This window comes from Alligator mississippiensis, chromosome 1 (genome assembly GCF_030867095.1).
Source record: "Alligator mississippiensis isolate rAllMis1 chromosome 1, rAllMis1, whole genome shotgun sequence".
In the NCBI taxonomy this organism is placed as follows: Eukaryota; Metazoa; Chordata; order Crocodylia; family Alligatoridae; genus Alligator; species Alligator mississippiensis.
The window spans coordinates 424,558,859-424,581,358 of NC_081824.1; the positions used below are offsets into that span (position 1 = coordinate 424,558,859).

General features: G+C 40.8%; 1 protein-coding gene and 1 long non-coding RNA gene across 8 annotated transcripts in view; one reads left to right on the forward strand and one right to left on the reverse strand.

Moving 5' to 3' along the window:
• LOC102558934 (NEDD4 binding protein 2 like 2) overlaps positions 1-22,500 on the forward strand; it is an 82,177-nt gene that overhangs the window by 58,886 nt on the left and 791 nt on the right. For 4 of the 7 annotated variants that reach the window (XM_059717537.1, XM_019498247.2, XM_059717615.1 and 1 more), the window contains 4 exons: positions 2,969-4,755; positions 8,031-8,116; positions 8,750-8,795; positions 16,661-21,190. In XM_059717537.1, coding sequence (XP_059573520.1) covers positions 2,969-4,755; positions 8,031-8,116; positions 8,750-8,795; positions 16,661-16,815 — 2,074 coding nt within the window. In that variant the 3' untranslated portion in view covers positions 16,816-21,190. Of the gene's footprint in view, positions 1-2,968; positions 4,756-8,030; positions 8,117-8,749; positions 8,796-13,510; positions 21,191-22,500 lie in introns of those variants that run through there. The other 3 variants (XM_019498249.2, XM_019498252.2, XM_006263567.4) reach the window with 3 other exon arrangements.
• Positions 4,371-22,500, reverse strand: part of LOC106738653 (uncharacterized) — a 30,404-nt gene continuing 12,274 nt past the window's right edge. The window contains exons 2-4 of the long non-coding RNA XR_001371755.3: positions 7,950-8,144; positions 6,242-6,398; positions 4,371-4,452 (exon numbers count right to left, since the gene is read on the reverse strand). This is a non-coding gene — a long non-coding RNA (uncharacterized LOC106738653). The remainder of the gene's footprint in view (positions 4,453-6,241; positions 6,399-7,949; positions 8,145-22,500) is intronic.

Here is a 22,500-nt window from a genome sequence, read left to right on the forward strand (position 1 = left end):
GCTCAGAATTTTCACCATTGTTTTATTCTATTTGATATGCAGCAAAAAGCACTTTTGTTTCTGTGGTGTACTTGGTAGCCATGTTGGTCTGAAACAAGAAGACGTACAAAAAACTACAACCCTTGGTTCCAAAATAATACCTTTTATTAGACCAACTGGGAAATCGCAAGAAAACTATCCTTTTCTGCAAGCTTTCAGGATCAAAGTCCCTTCGGCAGGTTCTGGGAAAAGTATAGATGATACAAGATGGTAAAAAGTCCCCATACGTGTGGAGACTTTTTTATACCTATTGGGACTTTTTAGCATCTTGTACCATCTATACTTTTCCCAGAGCCTGATGAAGGTGTAGCAGAAAGCCCCTTTTCCTCTTGCCTGCAGTTGCTCTCTCCTCCTTGGATATGTTTTTCCTCTTCTACCTTTTCTTCCTTCCTCTTTCTTTCACTTTAAGATAAGGAGTTGTGTTTTGAAATTTGTATGTGTGCATTTTGTATCTCCCCTTGTATTTTGGTATTTTTATCTATTTGTGCGCCATGGCATTACTTTTGTAGCTTATATTTTATACTTCTCACCTTTCAACTAAATGTGTTTAGTTTCATAAGTAAGTTATACATTGTAACAATGTTAACAAGGGCAGGAATCAAACTGCCCTTCCCTGTATCAGGCTGGCCCCTGAAAGAGCGAGTGAATCAGTGATTGAATGTGTAACACGGTAGCAGGCAGCCATTAACACCTAAGAAAACTGCAGATCAACGAACGGAAGAACTCGATAGAAGACAATGTAACAACCAGGAAATCTCTAAACGTCACTGATCAAGGGCTAGAAGCCCTGGCCTGAGTTAATCAACGCTGGGGACCAACTTTTGGGCTGAATATCGACCGCTCCCAGAGCCCTATTCAAAATTTATCAATGGACTCCCAAACCTGCACGTACATGCGGACGACCCCTGGGGCTGACAGATGCCATCTAGTAGCCACCAAGGGGGGAAGTCCCATGAGGGTCTGACCCCTGGATTGGGCAAACCTGAAAACTGGGGAGTCACCAAAGTGTGCTATGGACAGATAAAAGCTGTGAAAAGTGACCCTCAGTGGCGCCCTCTTGATCTCCAACTTGACCAGCACCCGACCTGTCTAGCCAGAAGGACCAGCCGGTGACCCCCTTCTGGAAGATGATACCATGCTGAAAGAAGCCTCAACAACAGACTCCAGCGCCTGTGGGATAGGTATACCTGACTCTTGTAGCTTGCTAGTGTGTGTGTGTGTGTGTGTGTGTGTGTGTGTGTGTGTGTGGAAGGACTAGCCCCAAGGTTTATGATTTAACTCATTACAGTGTTTCGATCCGCCTAATAAATCAGAATTTTAAGGATCCCGAGTTGGACATTTGTAGCCAACAAAGGGACTTTGATCCTGAAAGCTTCCAGAAAAGGACAAAGTCCCTTCATCAGGCTCTGGGAAAAGTACAGATGATACAAGATGGTAAAACTTCCCCATAGGTATAAAAGTCTCCATACGTATGGGGACTTTTTACCATCTTGTACCATCTATACTTTTCCCGGAGCCTGCTGAAGGGACTTTGATCCCGAAAGCTTGCAGAAAAAGACAGTTTTCTTGTGATTTCCCAGTTGGTCTAATAAAAGGTATTATTTTGGAACCAAGAGTTCTAGTTTTTTGTATGTCTTTTGTTTTTATGTCATTTAGGAGAGCCATCTAAATGACACAGGAACAAAAGTGGACAGGTGACTGACTCCCTCTGCTAGTGGAGGGTCCCAAGTTATTCACAATTTATAGGCTAGGTTGTTTTATACCTATTTAAATTTTGTATGCATACTTAATATCAAAAGAAATTAAGTCTTTAAAATCTACTTTTGTCACTAAGGCCTACATGGGAAAATGTTCATTGAGGACTTCTCCAGTGGAGAACTAGCATTTTTGTATCATGAGATTTTAGTGAATGATTTCTTAGAAGTAACATGTTATTTGCATATATTAATTGGTTATTACAGGGTACAAGTAGGTTTTTATAGAAGTATCCTTTATGTCCTTTACACCCTATCCTGTGTCGTATGTTTTTCCCATTTTAATTTCAAATATTTTCTCTGATACTCTATCTGGTGTCTAGCAGTGGATGCAAATGTGCAAAAAATGATCCATTTTTATATATAGGTCACCTATCTCTTGTATCTGTTCACATGGAGTTATTCTCACTGCATTTTTGTTCTGTTAATGCAATTAATGGTACAGAATAGGATGGATTTCTGGAATAGGTTTTCCTTGCAATTTTTTTAAGTTGTTAGTTTCACTATTACTTTATTAACAGCTAATTTGTCCATAGCAGACTTGGATTATGGGGTATATGAAAGATGTAATTAAGAAACGATTTGGAAAACTGTAAAAAAATAATAAAACTTCTATATTATCAAAGGGTTTTTCCCCTGTAGTGTCTTCTGAATTATTGAGTCACTCTAATATATTTTGCCCAAATCAATGGGATATTTTAATAGAAGGAAAACTGAACATTTCATGATCTATTAGATAATTTCGACACTTCTGAGTACTGCACAAGATGGGACTTTGCAAAAGTACAGGTTATAAAAAAGTCCTAGTTATGGAATGACCAGTAAGGATCAATGAGACACAATTCTGAAAAATTTCTAGAGTTTTCCCCATTTACCCATAATTATGCCCTGAGATACTAATTAGGATTAAAAAAAATAAGTGTAAACCAACTTGTTTTTTTTGTATTTTAAACAGTTTAAATGCTTTATGAATAATAAAGTACATTTATACTATATGTCAAAAATATGCAGCTGTGGTACTGTTTAAAATTCAGTGTCACAATTTTAAAAATAGAATTTCAGCAGTCAGCTAAGCAAAACTATCAGCAAATGGTTACATCAAATATTTTATAAGCTGTCTCTCACAGCTAGGCTATGGATGTTCTTTCATATTTTATTTTTTATCTTATATTTAGGGAAACAGATTTAAAGAAGAAACTTGGACACCGATTGAACAAAACAAAACAGAGAAAAAAGCGAAAAAGAGGCAAAAAACAAAAAAATAGCCTTTTTAACATCAGGGAGAAAAAGTCAGATGGAGCACCTCATCATCTAATTCCTGCTGATCAGGAAACCTCAGAGAGTGAAGAGGAAGATTCAGAAGAAGAGAACAGAAAATCAGCTTGTACGTTCAATGGAGATGCAGGAGATCCAATAGGTGGTTGTGAAGATGGTTCTACTGGTGATGTTGTTGAAAGTATAGAATCTACAAATCTTAAGAAAGAAGGTTTTCCTGTTGCTGTGTCTGAGACTTCAGCCACATTTGACAATCCATCGAAAAACAACTTGCTTGCAGAAGATAAAAATCCACTTTTAATAAATTCAACATCCATTTCTAATGATAACGTAACTGAACATACAGCTGATGCACAGCTGACAGATGAAAATCAAAATAAAATCCTCTTGGAGAAAGAAAGCAATTCATTAAAAAAAAATGATCAAAATTCTATCATAACAGCAGAACACAGTAGTGACGATTATAATACTGTGATGTTAAACACTGAAGACAAATGTAAATCAGGTCAAATTACATGCGGACCGAAAGAAAATCTTTCTCACCTTTATGATTTAAAAGAATCTGAAACTTCCATTGTCTTGTCCGATAAAAACATAAATGATAAACATATATCAAAAAGTAATAGGAATTACTCAAATGCATGGGCTTTTTTTTCAATTAATTTAGGTGATGAACAATTACAGCTGGACTCTGATAGGCAGACTTCTCTCTCTGCATGGCCTGAGAGCACCCATAAATTTATATGTGAGCAAAGACCAAAAAAAGTGAGGACACCCAAACAGACATATTCTGACAACACTGTAGAACTAGCTTATCATCATTCTAATGAAGAAATAGAAAAACAATCCAGTCAGCAAACATTCAATGAAGAGATTGTTAGTGTACCACGTGATAGTCTATCATCTTTGATTGACAGAAGAGATAGTATTTCATTCCAAGAATCACAAGACACCTCCACAAGCAGCTTTCATGAAGTAAATTCTGAATATGCACCAGTTGTGCCAAAGGAAAAAACACGCAAAAGGATACTCAAATTGGCACCAAACTTTAATATACCAAGACAGATTGCTGTTAGTACAGAGGAAGGACAGAAGGATGTTCCTTTACAACATGATCGTTTATCAGAAAGCATTTTGGAAATGAAACAAAAGAAAGTTTTCAATAAGAAAAATGGAGAAAGGGATGACCAAATCTTTAAAATTCATGGATGTCAACCATCTTCTAATAATGATGAGCTGATAGAGTCTTCACCTAACTGTTATGTGAAATCCCTTTTGCCTAATACTTTGTATAATCACATGGGACAATCTGGTGCTTCTTCATTTCAGAAGTTTCCCAATAGCTTGTGTATAGTTTCTTCAACAACTGAGGAAAAAATCCCACCTGTTAAACAACAAAAGATATGTGATAAAAAAGAGGGTGAGCAAGAACAAGTCTCTTCTGAGGTCACAACTAGTCACCCAGATATCTTGTCTTCTGTTAAAGTCATTTCTGAATGTTCTGCAGACTGTATTATGTTTGAAAGCTGTGGGAATGGTATAGAGAAAACTGAACCACCAGAAGTCTCACAAATTGAAGATAAACAAGATTCTCTAGATGCTAAATCTAATGTTCTGGATCTTCCTTTATCATTAGGATTTGCTTTTCAGCTTGTGCAGCTTTTTGGTTCTCCTGGAGTTCCACTTGGTAATATTAACTATTGTTGTTTCAAGCGTACGTGAAGATAAATGTCAGTTTCTCATTGCAGCTAGCAGTTACACATTTGTGACAATTTAGATGATGACCAGTTGCCAGTATAGATACTTTGATGGAATTAATTGGATCTCTTGCTCACTTAATTATATAGGCTACCGGTTCTTCGTTGAGCATTTTATAGCTGTGTACCCTTGTTGCATGCTGTTGAGTAATGCTGACTATTCACTAACTTTAAATCCAAAGAATGAGATCCTTGTAGCTATGCTGCAGTTTCAGCTGCATAAAGACATATTAAGTCAAATTTTAACCAGATGGTTAAGAAACTGCATGAAAACAAACATGAAGAGTGAATCTTTTGCTTCCATGTTTGTTTGCGTATTTCCTTGCTAGCAAGCATGTATTTCACCTTTTTAAATACTAGCATTCCAATACGAATGATGCACATCCAGAACCTATATTCCATTAACCTTTTTCAGTGCATTTTAGGTACTTTTGAAAATTTTGCCCTGAGCCAAATGAATATGAAATTGAAGATCAAGCCCCAGATGCATATTTTTCTTGTGCTACTTATATTCTTTGAAGCATGTTATACACACCTGGAATGTCATCATAAAAGGCTAAGGCATATGCTGAGTTTAAATTTTCCTAGTGTAATTTTATTTAAATTATATGCTAAGTCAGGCGGGATATATCCCTCTGAATGAACAAAATATGTTGAAAGGTTAAACCATCTTCCTAAGTGTGTGATCACCTTCACATGAAAGTAATTCTAGTGACGCATAGTCAGCATGGTTCTTCATGTGTATAACTGAACATTTGTCTAAGACTTTGTAGATCAGTGACTTCAGGCCCCTATTTAGACAGTTATAAACATTTTACCTCTTATGGGGGCTTTCCTTAATGAAAATATTAAATTCATTTAGATTACAGAAACATTGCTTTGATTTTAACATATCATTTTAACAAAGCATATTTACAGAGAACCAAGGTTAGAAATAGATGCTGCTAAATGGAGCAATTCATCTGTGTTGTTATATGTCACAGCACAGCTGATCCACTTCACTGGGCAAAAGACACAGGCTGAGTGGGGAAAGCGCTGCAAGGTAATAGACATCTGCCTCAATAAAGCAGAGTCTATTACTACCTTTTGCTGTGCCACTGATTTTCATGTCATGTGGCACAACAAATGGTAAAGAAGTCTATTTGCTCAGCATTTGTGCCACCTTAAAATTTGTAATGTGGCACAAATGAGAAATCAGATGATATCTGTTTCCTAAAACACAGTCAAAAGCTACATGATGATTTAAAAAAAAAAAAAAGCAGGTGCTTAATTTTAAATCCTTGAGTATAATCCTTAATGATTTTTAGGTGTTAAGACTTCAAGTTAAACATGTGCTTAAAAGCTTTGCAGAATTGGGGATAAAATTAACAAACATGTTTTTGAAAATAGTTGATAATTAGTTTCTCTTTGACTTACCTGTCAAGACCACTAATTTTCTTGTAAAAGTTGATGCCATCACTAATGATGAGGACAATATAATTTCCTCCATATATTTGGTGCTTGTGAGGTCTCAGCTATTACTGGCAAATACCTTTTCCTCTCTTCAGCTATGGCTTGCAAGTGTACATCTTGGCTAGGGACAGACATTAAAAAAGCCTGAGCCTGAATTGTTTCAGTCTTTGCAGGTTAGTCTAACCTTGCTAGGCTGAACCTGTTTGTAACCAGACAGACATTCTCTCTGGACTGAGGAAATTCAGGCACATGCCTGCAGTTGCTCAGGCTAGAAGCTGGGGGCCACTAAAGCAGCTCTCCCTTCCCTTCCATAGTGCTGAGCGGGGGGGGGGGGGGGGGAGGGAGGGTGGCCAGACCCTGGCAGAATGTTCTGACTAGGAAGGTCTGCCTGCACCATCTCAGGCTTTTTCCTGCTAGCTGCTCAAGCGACAGGAATGTTGCCAGACCCCAGCTCCCTGCTAGCACTTTGAGGCAAAGGGGGGAGGCAGGAAAGGGGAGTGCAAAGTATGCATCTGTTGATGATACAGAGCTTTTCAGTCTCCCTCCCTGCTTCTTTATATGGTTTGTAGCAAACTGACAGGAGAGCAAGCCAGCAGGGAGCTGATAAGTGTTTATCACCCTATCAGCAAAGCAATAGCCTCTCTCCTAATGGAGTTCAAACTCTTCTTAAACAGCTTACCAGCGGACCTGTTGATTGGCTTCAAAAAGCCCTAAGCGGTCACTGTTCGGTTTGCCTGCCCCAGTGAAATTGGAGACATGTGCGCGCACACACACACACACACACACACACACACACACACACACACAACCTCTCAGCATTAGCTAGCATACTTCATGCCTAGGGTCCATGGGGCTGGGGTCTGCGCTGTGAGAGATGGGAGGCAGGGAGGGGGAGGATCCCTGCTTCAGCAGCGAGCAGTGAGGTGGGTAGGGCAGGGGGAAGCCAGGCAGACCCTGATGTACTTGCAGTCTCTGCTGAAGCTCCAGCCAGGGAGCAAAGAGGAGGGGCCAGCCCTGCTGTGAATCGGAGAGCCCTGTCCAGCCCAGAGAGCATGCCAGGATGCTGGGGGAGTCTGGTTTATCTTAAGCAAGGGGTCTGGGACAGACATTGCATAAACCAGTTTGAACCAAATCGATTAAGTCTCATACTACGTTCAAGCAGGTTTATCTCAAACTGGTTTCAGCCATTTTCAAACTGGTTTATGTGCACTGAGCATCTGTACTCTTACAGGTTTAAACCAGTTTCTGATCGGTTTGTGTGTAAAATCTGCCCCTAGCCTTTCTGGGCTGGGGTCTTGTCAGATCTCATCAAGGAAACATGATTGGATATTATAACAAATTGAACCAGTAAATTCCAAACATGCATATAAGCTGGGAGTAGTGGTGAAGCCGTAGTAAATCAATGACTGTTACTTATCCCTTAGAGTCAGTACTAAGCCAAGCTCTTTGTTTTAGGGGAACTTCTGTTGGAAATACTCTTTAAGAGATATAGCACTGAGGCCCTGACCATTTATGATTGTTAAAGATACTATAGTTCTGGATATTGGTCCCAGTCTATTGGGAAATATTTGTATTGGCTTTAGGTTCCTTAAAACCTGGTATGTAGAAAACATATAATTCTGGGTTTTGCCTGAGCTGAGCTAGCAGCAAGTCCTTCAAATATAAACAATACCTGATAAAATACAACGATACTTCTTTGCTTAAAATGCAGTAATATGAATAGTCATCTGTAAAATGTCTTGTTCTTTTGCAGAATCTTTGTTGCCGGATGATTATATAGTTCCTCTTGATTGGAAAGTATCAAAGATGATCTATTTCCTGTGGAAGACATCTGTGGAGGTATGAGTTCTACTTTTTCCCAAGCCACCTATAGTTTAGGAGTAAAGAGCAACCATTTCATTCAGAAAAAGAGATTATTTTAGCTGGAAGATCTCTCTTATAAATGCAAACAATTTAATGGACCACCTCCTGCAAGGCCAGGACTAGTTCTAATATATAGTCAGACTGAGAAGGTGTGAGGGGCCTAGCAATAGAATAACTTAGGAGCCAGGTAAGAAAAATGAAATCTCTTCTTGTTGCTGTAGGTCCCTCCCTAAATCCCCCATATGAGTTCCTACTGCCCTCTGCCATTCTTTTCCTACACCTATTGTGCCACAACCTGAGCATCTCCAGCTAACCCTATTCCTTCCCTGACATTTCTAGCAAAAACATTAATAGAGGTTGTGTTGCATGAGTGAGTGACTGGGACTTGGCTTCCTTTACCTGGTCAGACACTGCAGTTTTGAAATAGGTTTTTGCTGCTGTTTACAGTAGCTGTTATTTTTTTATGGCAATTTTTAGAAAATATGATAGGCTGCTATCATGAAAAATGACAGAAATCCTGTAAGTACAGTTAATTAAAATTTGTTATGTAAAATGGACACATCTCACACCACATTTTCTTCCTTTTTATGTTGTTGTTATTTATTTTAGGAAAAACAGAAGAAGAATGGCTTTCAAAATGGGAATTCCTTGGTTGGTAAGCATAATTTCCTAAACAGAAAGCATATAAAATGTCTGTTTACCTGTGGAACAAACAATTAAAGGAGAAATGAAAAAATTTGAAGTCCCTGTATCCAAAGGAGTTATTATGCTATTCTTTGTGTTAGATGAAGCATATTATACTTCAGTGTAGTATTAAATAGATGCCTCTGTATACAGTAGACAATATAGCCATTTTACAACTGTTGTGCAACATAATTTGAGTTTCCTTATGTTCTGAAATTTTCCATCTTAATGGATTCTCTTATTAAATACATTAAATTAAGAACTTTGAGTTAACATCCAGTTCAGAATAGGCATGAAAGTGAAAAACATCTTTTTTTAGGCTTTATTCCTGCCAAGTGCTAAGAGTATCCAACTTTCACTAAATTCACTGGGCACTAAAGATGATTAGTACCTCTTTGGAACAGGCTGCAAGTTAGTAAAAAAGAGTGAGGCTTGATAAGAAGTATCAAGAAGACTGTGTGAAGGAAATTACTGAAGTTTTCAGATGGAGATTGGTGTTGATTTACCCTTTCTCCATCACTTTCATCTCTTTGTGTGGCTGGTTGCCATTGGCCTGTAAATATTTTACTGTTTTGTGGCTTGGGAGCATCAAAAGCATTCCCCACTACAATTTTGTTGTCTTTGTGGGAGACCTGGTCTTGGGCAAGCCTCCCTCTAATCATCAACAGTATTATCTTACTGCAGCACTCAAGGTCTATGAAAGCAGCTGGAAAAAATGGCTTCTGGGATGGGTACCCAGAAGTTAGTCTTTGTCTTGACTAAGTTTAGGTGCATAGTTAGGCTGAAACACTTCAGGGTGCTAATAGATGTGGAGGACAAAAAAAAAAAAGTGCTTTAGTGGATGAAGCAGCATGTCAGATCAACCCAGCTCCACAGCGTCTTTATAGATGGGCTGATTTAGTGGGGCTTTTTTTGGTGTTTTTATCCAACTATAGATTGGGCACTCTGGTGGGCTCTTTTGGCACTTTTATCTAATAGCTGATTGGTTCAATCAACTACTAGATAAAAGCCCCAAAAAAGCCCCACTAAAGCACCTGATCTATACAGACATTGGGTGAGTCAGGTCCAACTAACACAATGCCTCTTCTGGGTATGTGCTGGGCTTGGTGTGGGTGCGTGCAGAGTTTAAAGTAAAGCACCATTGGGAGGGGGAAGGGGGGGATCATACATACATCTGTAACCAGCCTTAGTGTTTCAGATTGGTAAAATACATAGATTTGTAGTGAAATAAAGTGTTCCAGAGATGTCATTTTACCTTGACACAAACAAATGGCAAACTGTAAATGTACTTCACTTATCTCTGGCAAATCACAGTATTTTTTTAGTTGATACTACCACTCCTCAGTATAAAGAGTCAAGAATCTTATGAAACATTTCAAGAAATGGACCTGTTTCACGTGAAATAGTAGAGAATGTCATGACTCACACAAGTGCTTGTTGCCCAGATACCATATCCAACCTATCTTAGATGCCATCTTGAATAGAGGAACTCAGCATGAGAAAAAATGTAACAGTTTATAAACCTATTTATCTCATTCTTATGCATTAGGTTGTTCAAAACACCTGAAGAACAACGATTTTTTTGCATTCATTTTCATAAAATGATTTTAAAATAGTACCTATAGACATCCATCTCTGACTTTATCTACATTCCTCCCCCCCCCCCAAAACAAAAAACAACAACAACCCAAAACTGATTTAAGGAAAGAGGACAATCAAGAAACTATATGTTTTTAATCAGTCAGTGGACAAACTACAATACAGTAAAACCTGGATGGTCCAGTGGACAGAGCACTGTACTGGAATGCAAGAGATGGGGTTCTATACTCAGTTTGGTTACTGACTTCATGGGAGAGCTTGGTTGAGTAAATTCCCATTTCTACATTTCAGTTTCTCCTTCTGTAAAATAGGATAATGTTACTGACTGTCTTTCTGAGACATTTTGCAGATAAATTATACTCAGCAAAACTTATCCTCTTTGTATATTAGACATATTCTATGGCAAATTGCTAATTAAAAATAAAGTACTAAGAACTGTAAAGAGGAAGGACTTTGGGACCAGCCTATTGGATGCAAAAAATAATAATACCTAGCTCATATATTATGTTTCTCATCAGTAGATCTGAAAGTACTTTTACAAAGGAAAAAACATTATTACTCCCTCTTTAGAGATGGGAAAGCTGAGGCACTAGTAAGTTAGGTAACTTGACCAAGGTTATCCAGCAGGCCAGTAGCCAAGCTAGAAATAAAACCTCAGTCTCCCATGTTTCAAAAAGCTACTGCCAATGTGCGAGTTAGCTATGAATATGCTGGAGTTTGCTTTGTCAATATTCTCTTTCATAATTACCAATTGGAACATTTTCTAATAATTTACATTGTTTATTATGGAATATAATCTGTGTCAGAAGGAAAGTAAACAAACAAGCATTGGGTTGGAACAGTACTTTGATGTTTATTCATTTTAATATTGATTTTCTTATAAGGAAGTTTCAATAACGTACTTTCCCCTCTAATTTGTATTGCTGATTAGCTTAAGAACTCGGTACGTTTGGAGCTGTAGGTCAACAGGGCGGAGCTGTTACATTCCAATTGTTATATTTAGACAAGCCATGAAAGATAAAAATGCAGCAAAACTACTCCAGGCTTTAACCTGCTTCATCTAGTAGGGCTGCTGACAGACCTGAAAAAACCAAAATCATACTTTAGTGGATGAGGCAACGCACTAGTTCAACCTGGCTCTATAGCATCTGTATAGATCGAGTGCTTCAGCAGGGCTTTGTGGCACTTTTATCTAAGGTTGATTCAATCAGCTATTAGATAAAAGTGCAAAAAAAGCCCTGCTGAACCACTTGATCTATACAGATGTTGGGAGAGCTGGCTCAAACTAACTCAATGCCTCTTTCTGGGCATGCCCTGGGCTAGCACGGGGTTGCACTGAGTTTAAAGTAGAGCGCTGTTTTTGGCGGGGGTTACATCTATATGCAGCCTAGTGTTAAAGCTTAGCTACATTTTTATAATTTCCAGTTTATTTACCCATAGCAATTAAAATGTAACAGGTGCTGTCCTTTTGAAACATTTCCCTTTTGAAAGAGCTCCAAAGGTATGTCTGTCCATACCTGCAATTCACTACTGTTACATAGTTTCATAGTTGGTAGGGTCAGAAGGGACCTGAGCAGATCATCTAGTCCGACCCCCTACCATGGCCAGGAAAGCATGCTGGGGTCAAATGACCCTAGCTAGGTGGCTGTCTAGCCTCCTTTCAAAGACTCCCAGGGTAGGGGCAAGCACCACTTCCCTTGGAAGTTGGATCTAGATCCTAGCCACCCTGACAGTGAAGTAGTGCCTCCTCATATCTAGCTTGAATCTACTCTCAGTCAACTTACGGCTGTTGTTCCTTGTTACCCCCGGTAGTGCTCAGGGGAACAGGGACTCTCCCATTGCCTGCTGGTCCCCCTTGGCAAGTTTATAGGTGGCCACCAGATTCCCCTTCAGCCTTCTCTTGTGGAGGCTGAACAGGTTCAGGTCCTGTAGCCTCTCTTTATAGGGCCTGCCCTGCTGCCCCCTGATCATGCGAGTGGCCCTCCTCTGGACCCTTTCGATGCTGGCCACTTCCCTTCTGAAGTGCGACGTCCAGAACTGGACACAGTACTCCAACTGCAGCCTGACCAGTGTTGTATAGAGGGGGAGGATCACCTCCTTGGCCCTGCTTGTGATGCAGCTGTGGATGCATGTCAAGGTGCGGTTAGCCTTCCTGACTGCGTTCCCACATTGGTGGCCCATGTTCATCTTGGAATCAATAGTGATTCTAAAATCCTTCTCTGCCTCTGTGCTGATGAGAAGTGAGTTCCCCAACCTGTAGGTATGCTGCTGGTTCTTCCTCCCCAGCTGCTGCAGCACCTTGCACTTGTCCGTATTGAAACCCATCCTATTCTCATCTGCCCACCTCTGTAACCTGTTGAGATCTAGTTGTAGCCTGTCCCTCTCTTCTAGCATGCTCACTTCTCCCTATATCTTAGTGTCATCTACGAACTTGAACAAGGTGCTTTTCACCCCCTCATCCAAATTGCCGATGAAGATATTGAACAGTGTGGGCCCGAGGACCGAGCCCTGCGGAACCCCACTGCTCACATCTCTCCAGGTTAAAAATGACATGTCCAACACCACTCTCTGGGTGCGGCCCTCCAGCCAATTTGCAACCCATCTGACTGTGTAGGCGTTGACACCACAGACGCCTAATTTTTTAATGAGGATGGGGTGAGAGACTGTGTTACAGAGTTACCCAGTTTAATGACAAACAGTTCACATTCTGATAATGGCTACAGCACTGATCCTGCAAAATGTTCTATGTGTGACTTCAGTTGGTTTTGAAGTCAAGTGTCTTGTAACACTGTAGTCCTAATTGGTAGTTAGATACTAGTGTGTTATCATCAAACAACTAATTGCATCTCTAGCACAGAGTGAAGTTTTATATTTATCAATACTATAAACACTTCACTAGCAAGCATATTTGTTTAGAAATAGTACTTTCCTGGTAGTTTGTATTCTGTAGTTATGCATTTAAAAAAATTAGAACTTTATCACTGTTAGAAATGTTAATTATCAAGAAATTACTTTTATTTAGGGTTTTTTCCACTGTTCTTTAATCCTCCAAGGCTTCCCTACTTATCTGTGGACGTTCTGTTATAGGGCTAACCAACTGGCCGCCCATGAGCCACCACCAGCACTGAACTGCAGGCCTCAAAAGCTCCTTCTCCCACTGCCACATTGTGAGGCAGGCCACGGAGGGGCTGCACCATGCTGTGGCAGGGTCAGGGGCTGCCCCCAGATGTGAGGCCTGCATAGCATACAGCCCAGGCTCCACGTGTCGGTGCCATTTGTAGCCCCTATCTACACCAAAGTTGGACAGCCCTGTTTTCTAATATTAACTAGTGCAAATGTTTTTAGTATTGTATAACATATGACAGACTGCTGTTTGTCAAGGTGCTTACAGCTGCTGTGCATCATGATGATAATGATCTTGAGGTTGAGTTCCATTGTAACTAATTTATTGCTTGGACAGTTCCAAGTTTTTAAATTTAAAAAAATGCATGAACACAAAACAAGAATCTCAAAAAGGACATGGTATCAGAAGAGGTTTCGATGAAGTATCAGTTTTATTTTCAATTTTTATGGCTAGGTTCAACAATATGATGTAGCTGCCATATGTTTCATAGTTTCTAGGGTTGGAAGGGACCTGAACAGATCATCAAGTCTGACCCCCTGCCTTGGTCAGGATCGAGTGCTGGGATCATAACACCCCAGCCAAATATCTGTCCAGCCTCCTCTTGAAGAGCATCGCGTCCCTTGGGAGCCCATTCCAGAGCCTGGCAGCCCTAACCGTAAAGTAACGCCTCCTGATATCAAGCCTGAACCTGTTCTCAATCAATTTGTGGCTGTTATTCCTTGTTATCCCAGGTGGTGCTCTGGAGCAGCACCATATCAATGGGGACTGTTAGCCAAAATTCTTCCAATAAGCACTGGACAAGTATGCATCTAAAATAAAATATAAATTTGTACAACATATTTTGAAGAAAAAATTATAAGCTTAATAGAGGGAGAAAGGACTTAACTTAGGCAGCAGAATGGAAATGGTTGTTCATCTAGGTTGCTATTACTGCATTTCCATCTAAACCCAAGTGTCAGGACAGTCTCATGCTTACTGCTGCTAAAAGAAACAAACTTTCTATTTTTCCTTCCTACCTTTGGTCCAATATAAGTTCTCACCTTAAAAAATAGTTGCTGCTTGTATATTTCCTGGACCATCATGGTTACAACATCACTCCAACCCTATTTTTAGTACAAAATTCAACTCCATCTTTACAATGGAACCACCACTAACACCTCCATGAAACTGTCAAATGTATATGTGTGTGTGTGTGTGTGTGTGTGTGTGTGTGTGTGTGTGTGTGTGTGTGTGTGTGTGTGTGTATATATATATATACTGTGTATACCCAAATCCAAAATTACTTTGAATTTAGGATGACCCCCCAATAATTAGATTCTGTACATGGCAAGTCCTAAACTATATTGTAATTTTCCATGTATAGAATCTAATTATTGGAGGGCTGTCTTAAATTCATCCCCTCTCCCATAGCTATGGCAAGGAAAGCTGGTGAGGGGCTAGACCCATGCCCCTTGCCCCCACCCTACCTGCCCCCCCTTGCCCTCCCTGTGTGTCCCTGCCCCCGCCACTTGTTGCCCACCCCCTTTTGATCTGCCTTCTGCCCCTTCTTCCCCATGTCTGTGCCTGGTCCCTGCCCTAAGCCATGTGCCATCATAGCTACCCATCCCTTGCCCCCACCCCCTGTGCCTGTTTCCCCCCAGCTGTCTGTCCCAACCATGTGCCCAACAGCATCTGTCTTTCCCTGTACCTGTCTTTCCTGCTCCCCACCACCACAACCCCTAGTCAGTGTCTGCTCCCCTTCCTGCTTACTTTCTGAGAAGCTCTGGCTCCAGCTATGGGGCATCCCTGGCCCCACCAGGGAGAAGCAGCAACAGCAGCTGTAGCCTAGCCAGGTCAGAGCCAGCAGGGCTAGGGCTGGAACCAGAACTGAGGGTAAGTGTGAGGGGAAAGTTGCTGGTGGGAATGGGAGACAGGGAGTTCAGTTTCCTCCATGTTCCCTTCAGGGTGCATACTGTGGGTCTCCCCTACGTGTCCCCCTACCCCCACAATCTCCCCCATGCTCTCTTTACCAGATGATCCACCCAGCCTGGGACAGATGGCAGGTTAGGTTTGGATTCAACCCTGGACTTGGCCTTGGGAAGAAGCTTGAGTTGAGCTGCTACTTGCCCCAGGCTGATACTTGAATCAAAGATGGTGCTTTTCCCCCCACGTTGATGGGGGGGTGGAAATGCCATCTTGGATTTGAGTAAATACAGTTAAGTTATATTTAGACCCCCTATTGTGCAGGCTTGTCCATATTGGTAGACCCAGACACTGTACAGACTCCATTGATTTCAGTACAACTCCGCAGGAGCAAAAAGGCCAGTCATGTGGGCGAGTTTACAGAATCAGGCCTTAAACATTCGTGTCCCATCTAAATTGAGCTAAACTGTCTGTCTGGTCTTTCTGGCTTATTATTGAGGATTGGAGACCTGCTTATTGTCTTCAGTTTTATTTTAATAAACAGTAAATTTACAATCAATTTATTTTCATCTTGAGACTTTTCTGTTGCGTTATGTAATCTTATTTCAGCTTCTTCGATTAGGCCTTTTATTTTGCCTTGATTTCTTTTAAGAGAAGTTATAAATAATTGCTATTTATTCTGATTTTCCAACTTTGCTAGCAAAGGATATTATTTGCTAAAATAATTTAATTATATATTGCCATCCATAATTTTAAATATGCATTTGAGTTGCTCCAGCAAACCATTTATAAATATAAATTGTGTTTTGCAATACCTGTTTCCTTTAGTTGCACTAAGATATCTAACTTAGTCAATAAAATAATGTTTAATCCATTTAATTCTTAATTCAGGTATTTCAAATTTTTGCATAATATCTCCAATAATTAGTTTCCTTTTAATGGTAAGTAATGCCGGTGTTACTTATATTTTGCCTGATCTTATTCTCTGGTTGGATTTGTAGTCATGAATGATAAATACTAATGAGAAATTAAAAATAACTGTAGGAACGATTTTTTTTTTGAGAGAGAGTTGGCTCTTTTATTTCCTTAAATAACTATTGGTTAGAGGTATTTCCTTTTCCTTTCACAATTACCACAAGAAAGATTACCTGACAGAACAAGGCCTGGTTTTCTCTAGCGGGTTATCTTCTTTGTTGCACTGTTCATTTTAGGGTGCTGTTGTTTGCACATTTACCTTCATTCTTATTTTGCGAGAACCTTCCTGAACCATCTCCTTTCACTTGCTGAAGAGCTCCTCCCAAACTCTGTGTGGGCTTGGGCATCGAGAGGCACAACCAATATGATTTTCACTGCTCAACAGCTGTAGGAAAAATGCCAGGAACAACATAAACCTCTCTACGAACCACATGAAAGCCTTCCACTCTGTCAACTGAGAAGTGCTGTGGAGGATAATTTTGAGATATGGATGCCTGCTGAAATTTATCATCATTCTTCACCTGCTCCATGATGGTATGTGAGTGGTGGTTCTCAGTAACAGATATATTACAGATCCATTTGAGGTGAAGACAAGAGTTAAGCAAGGCTATATCATCGCTCCAGCACTTGTCAGTATCCCTTACTTTGATGCTATATCTGACTGCTGACGAGCTTCTGGTTGGAGTAGAGCTAAACTACTAAATGGTTAGCAAGCTATTTAATCTCAGCTGACTTTGAGTCAAAACCAGGAATACCCCGATGTCAGTCATCGAGCTGCAATACACTGATGGTGCTGTAGTGAGCTCACTCAGATGGCACTCGCTCAGAAGCAGATCTTCAGACAATTGTTGACATCTTTACTGAGGCATACAACAAAATGGGACTGATGCTTAACTTTCAGAAGACTAAGGTCCTCTACCAACAAGCTCTTAATGAGCAGTTTCCAGCTCCAGTAATTCAGATTTGCAGTGAAACTCTGGAGAACATTGAGTATTTTCTGTATCTTGGAAGATATCTCTTTCAGGAGGCTGACATTAGCAAAGAAATCTAACATCACCTCAAATGTGCAAGTGCAGCCTTCAGATGCCTGAGGAAACAGGTGTTCAAAGATCACGATATGAGATTTGAAACGGCTCGTGGTTTTGCTGGCAGTTGTGATCCCTACCTTACTATACCAAGCTGAGATGTGGACAGCATATATGAGACACCTCAGGTCACTGGAGAAGTGCCGGCAGAAGATCCTTTGACTCCAGTGGGAAGACACATCAACATTAGTGTCCTGTTCCAAGCAAATATCATGAACATTGAGGCGATGATCATCCAACACCAACTTTGCTGGGCTGTTCACATCATCCAGATATGCAACTCTGGATTCCCAAAGCAAGTTTTATTCTTCCAACTCAGTCAAGGCATACAGTTAAGAGGCAGGCAGAGAAAGCACTTTAAGAGCATCCTCAAGGCCAACTTGAAAAAATGCTACATCAATATTAACTTGTGGGAGATTATTGCCCAGGACTGCCCCAAATTGAGGAAGAGTCTGGTGTAATGATCTGAGTCCTGTGAAACCTCACAATGACACAGGAGACAGAAAAATGGGAGTGGCGGAAACAGTGTCTCATGGAATGAACCAAGAACCCAGAGCCATCCACCCCACCAGAAAATATGTCTGAGCTGCAACAGAATCTTCCAGTCCCAGTTAGGCCTTATCATCCATCTTTGGATCTAAAGATAAGATGATCATGGAAGACAATCATCCTCAGCTGTAAGGGATTGCCAAAGATGATGATGGTTTTGCCTTCCAACCCCAAAATCTGTATCTTGCTATTAAGGCTAAATAGAAGGTAATCTTCCTGAGTGAGCCAACTATTAATTGGTGCTAGGGATCATGACATGGTTGTATTCCTTTGCTATTAATTCACACTACAATCGCTTCAGATTAGAACCTGGCTGGCTGTGGAATGGATCCAGCCTGTGAAATGGTCCAGTCTGGCCTATAAAAGTCCAGTCTGGCATGGGGAATCAGTGTCATGGAGCAGCATTGTACCAACCATTCCCTCTGTGTAGCTGGCTGCATCTGCATTTACCCTCACTGCAGAGAGTTGACAATGAATAGCAAAACTAAGCACAGGCTGCTCCAGGGGTGGAGATTTGTAGTTTGCACCAGCAAAAGTTGTGGATCCCTTCTTTAAATTATACAAATGTGAAGGCACCTCAAGTGCCATTTCTAAGTCCATTTAGGAAAGCTATAAACCTTTCTAGCCAAGTGCAGCTTAACATAAATATGTTTACCAGATAGTGATACCTTCTCACTGAAGTTGTTTAGGTTTGATTATGTTCAAATGGGGAAATTAGTAGCTTTTTGTTTTGCTGGAGAATGTGTGTGTGCACACGGGCTAGTATGGAATAGCTGATTCTTTCTCATCTTGACAAACCTAAAGCAAGATGGAACAGATGGATATAAAAAGATATCAGATGTGAGAGTATAAGAAAAAAATAAACAATATTGGTTGACAAAATAAGCAATGATGCCTAACTTATTTGTAGGCAATTTCTTTTCCGAAACTCCCTCACCTTAATATCACTAATTCTCCCCCTCAAAAAATAAATGAATAAAAATATATAAAGCTGACAAAGTCCTTTGCCAAGCAGAGTTTTTTAGCTAGAAAAAGGGGGAGTGCCAGCAACTCCATGAGGTCTATTCCAGACTTCATTATTTCTATCAATTTAGCTAGCTTGATAAACAGCAGTCTCAGCACATGAACAGCTTAATACCTTGAATACATGTTACATTTGTAGTGCTACAGGTACCTTTGTAGTACTATAGAAGGTGAAGGGATGTGCCTGCACCTCCCTGCATCTACAAAAATGACACCAGTGCTACAGAAATGTTCCCGTTTGAAATAGGAACTTCTCTGTAGTGCTACATTTTGTAGTGCCACATGTAGTGTCTGTCCAGTTGCATGCAGTACTACCAGGGGTCTTTTAGTTCTCCAGCAACCCACAGTGCTCCATTCTTCCTCTCCTGCTCCAGAAGGGGAGGGAGGCAGAACAGTTGGCTGTCTGATAGCCTGGCAGGAGCAGAGCAGAGAACCTTGCTGCTGCCCTGAAGGAGAAGTAACTCTGCTCGGAGGTCCTGCTGCTTCTGTACGCCCGCCCTCCTCCCCAGTGACAGTAGCAGAGAAGACTGCCTCCTGCTGATGATGCCACCAAGGCAACTCTTCTCACCCTCCAGACCTCAGGGCAGCATGTAGAGTGCCATCAGAGAATCCCAGCTCTCGGAGAGCTCACTGCTGCTCTAAATCTTAGAACAGCAGTTTCATAGTTTCATAGTTGGTAGGTTTGGAAGGGACATGAGCAGATCATTAAGTCCGACCCCCTGCCATGGCAGGAAAGAATGCTAGGGTCAAATGACCCCGGCTAGGTGATTATCTAGCCTCCTTTTGAAGACTCCCAGGGTAGGGGCAAGCACCACTTCCCTTGGAAGTTGGGTCCAGATCCTAGCCGCCCTGACAGTGAAGTAGTGCCTCCTCATATCTAGCCTGAATCTACTCTCAATCAACTTATGGCCATTGTTTCTCGTTACTCCCAGTAGTGCTCGGGGAAATGGACTCTCCCATTGCCTGCCGGTCCCCCTTGGCAAGTTTATAGGTGGCCACCAGATCCCCTCAGCCTTCTCTTGTGGAAGCTGAACAGGTTCAGGTCCCGTAGCCTCTCCTCATAGGGCCTGCCCTGCTGCCCCCTGATCATGCAAGTGGCCCTCCTCTGGACCCTCTCCATGTTGTCCGCTTCCCTTCTGAAGTGCAGCGCCCAGAACTGGACACACTACTCCAACTGCGGCCTGACCAGTGTCTCATAGAGGGGGAGGATCACTTCCTTGGACCTGTTTGTGATACATCTGTGGATGCATGACAAGGTGCGGTTAGCCTTCCTGACCCCATCCTCACATTGGCGGCCCATGTTTTTAATTCACGCTGTACGCCCTGTGCGGACAACCACCCCAAGAGCTTTACATGCTTAAACTTTGCATATACTTAATATTAGGGGTGCACTGATAGGGATTTTTGAGGCAGATACCAATAGCCAATATTTAAGGAGGCATATTGGCTGATACCGATCCGATATCTGATACACTGCCTACAGCAGGCAAGTCTGATGTGGTAAGAGAAGGGGTGGGGGGGAGAGGGAGGGTATTCAGAGACCCACCCACTACCCAGAGGAGTGGTTGAGGGTGAGGAGAGCTGTTCTCTAGGGAGCCCCTGTCTCCAACCTGGCAGCAGGGCCAGGGACCCCTGCTGCCCCCACTGTCAGTGATGAGCTGCTCACTGGTCACTGTCAGTCTGCTCAGTCCCCCTTCCTTCTCTGGGGAGAGGACAGGCTCTCAATGTTTGCTGACAGGTTCTCCTTGGAGGGAGAGCAGGGGAAGCTGAGGAGGAATCCCTGTCACCCCTTGGCTGGTGAGTATGACTTTATAGAGCTTTATATATCTTTGCATGGTGCCAGTAGCACTACCAATGAACTTGTGTCCAAGAATCAACCTTGTCAAGTTTTTTTGTAGCCATCATGGAAAGGAGTAGTTTTTTGAGAGAGGATAGTTTGTTTTGTGGATGTTTATGCCAGGCTTCTCCCAAGTGTGATGTGCAGGATGAGAGAAAGTGAAGATGGAGAGTGCAGAGTGATGGAAGCTGTTATCAAGTGTTGATCATAGGCAGGAGTCTATATTGTGATAGTGAATACAAGAACTTGGGCCACTAAGGGCCTTGGAGGGAGGTGGGGAGGGGGGAATGACATTTAATGCAGTAAAGAAGGGGGTGGGGCAGGGGTGTTAGTAGAAAGATGACATGGGAACTGGGTTTAAGAAAGCAGTGTGATCACCAGGGATCCTTGTTTTCTTTGATTAAAAAAAAAAAAATTCACAATTTCCAGTTCGGGGGGAAAGTAACCCAAAATCCACTTTTTGTGGGGGGGTTACTTTTTTTAAATGAAAATTGGGGATTTTTTAAATAGGAGAAAATCAGGATCCCTAGTGATCACTTTACTAATACTTCATAAGGGACAGAAATTACATAATAGAAGTCAAGTATACCATTGTAAACAGCTGTTTTGTTATAATTCAGAATCAATCAACTTGACTCAGATTAAAATCTGATTTTAGTTCTCAGTTATTAAGATAAAATTTGAATGCATGTTGTCCAGTTATGAAACTGTTATTTCTGATACTGAAGTCTATCCATCTGCCTTACTTTTGGATTTCTAGTTTCATAACTCATGCTTACATATCTTGCACATGCTTATATACCTTGTATTTAAAAATTCTGGAAAGAGGAAGCAATGGATAAAATTCTTACTCTGGTGTGCAGCAATCCATTCTTCTTTGGCACTATGGGCAATTAATAACCCACAAAATGAATCAAACTAGCATGACAAAAGTGCCATAAAAGCAAACCATTGCAGACATACAAATCTTCCTTTCTACAATTATGTAAAGTATTTTACTTAGCTGCAAAATAAATCAAACACTTGGTTCTTTACTAGATAATTTCTCACAGTAGCTCAATATAACCTCCTGAGGTCCCTTCCCACTCTGACTTTCTATGATTCTATGTATTACTTAATAAGAGTGGCATAAAATACTGAGTATAAAGAGATTAATATCATTCTACTTATATTTACCTAATTGATTTTAATTTAGTATAATCTTTACTTTGCAATTGAATATTGAGAAGAATATTTAACAATAACAAATGCATACCAATCTGCAGAAAAAAGTATGTTAATATCAAAGGCACTTGTCTAGTCCCTCTCTTTTTAGGAGCACAAAATCCAGCTGAAGGACAGCCTCTCTATGAGATGCAAAATCTTTACACAAAATAAAATCAAATAGTTCTTTAGTCTAAAAGACTTTTTTCATGCTAAGGCTAAACTCAAATTCAAAGGAATCCATATTCCTCTTGCTAATATAAAAGGATTTGTTTAAATGTACACAGGAATTGGACATATGTAAAAAATCTCTTGTATGATATTTAGCAATCCTGAAAATAACTTTTAAAACTTTTAGAACACAAGTCAGTACCCATCA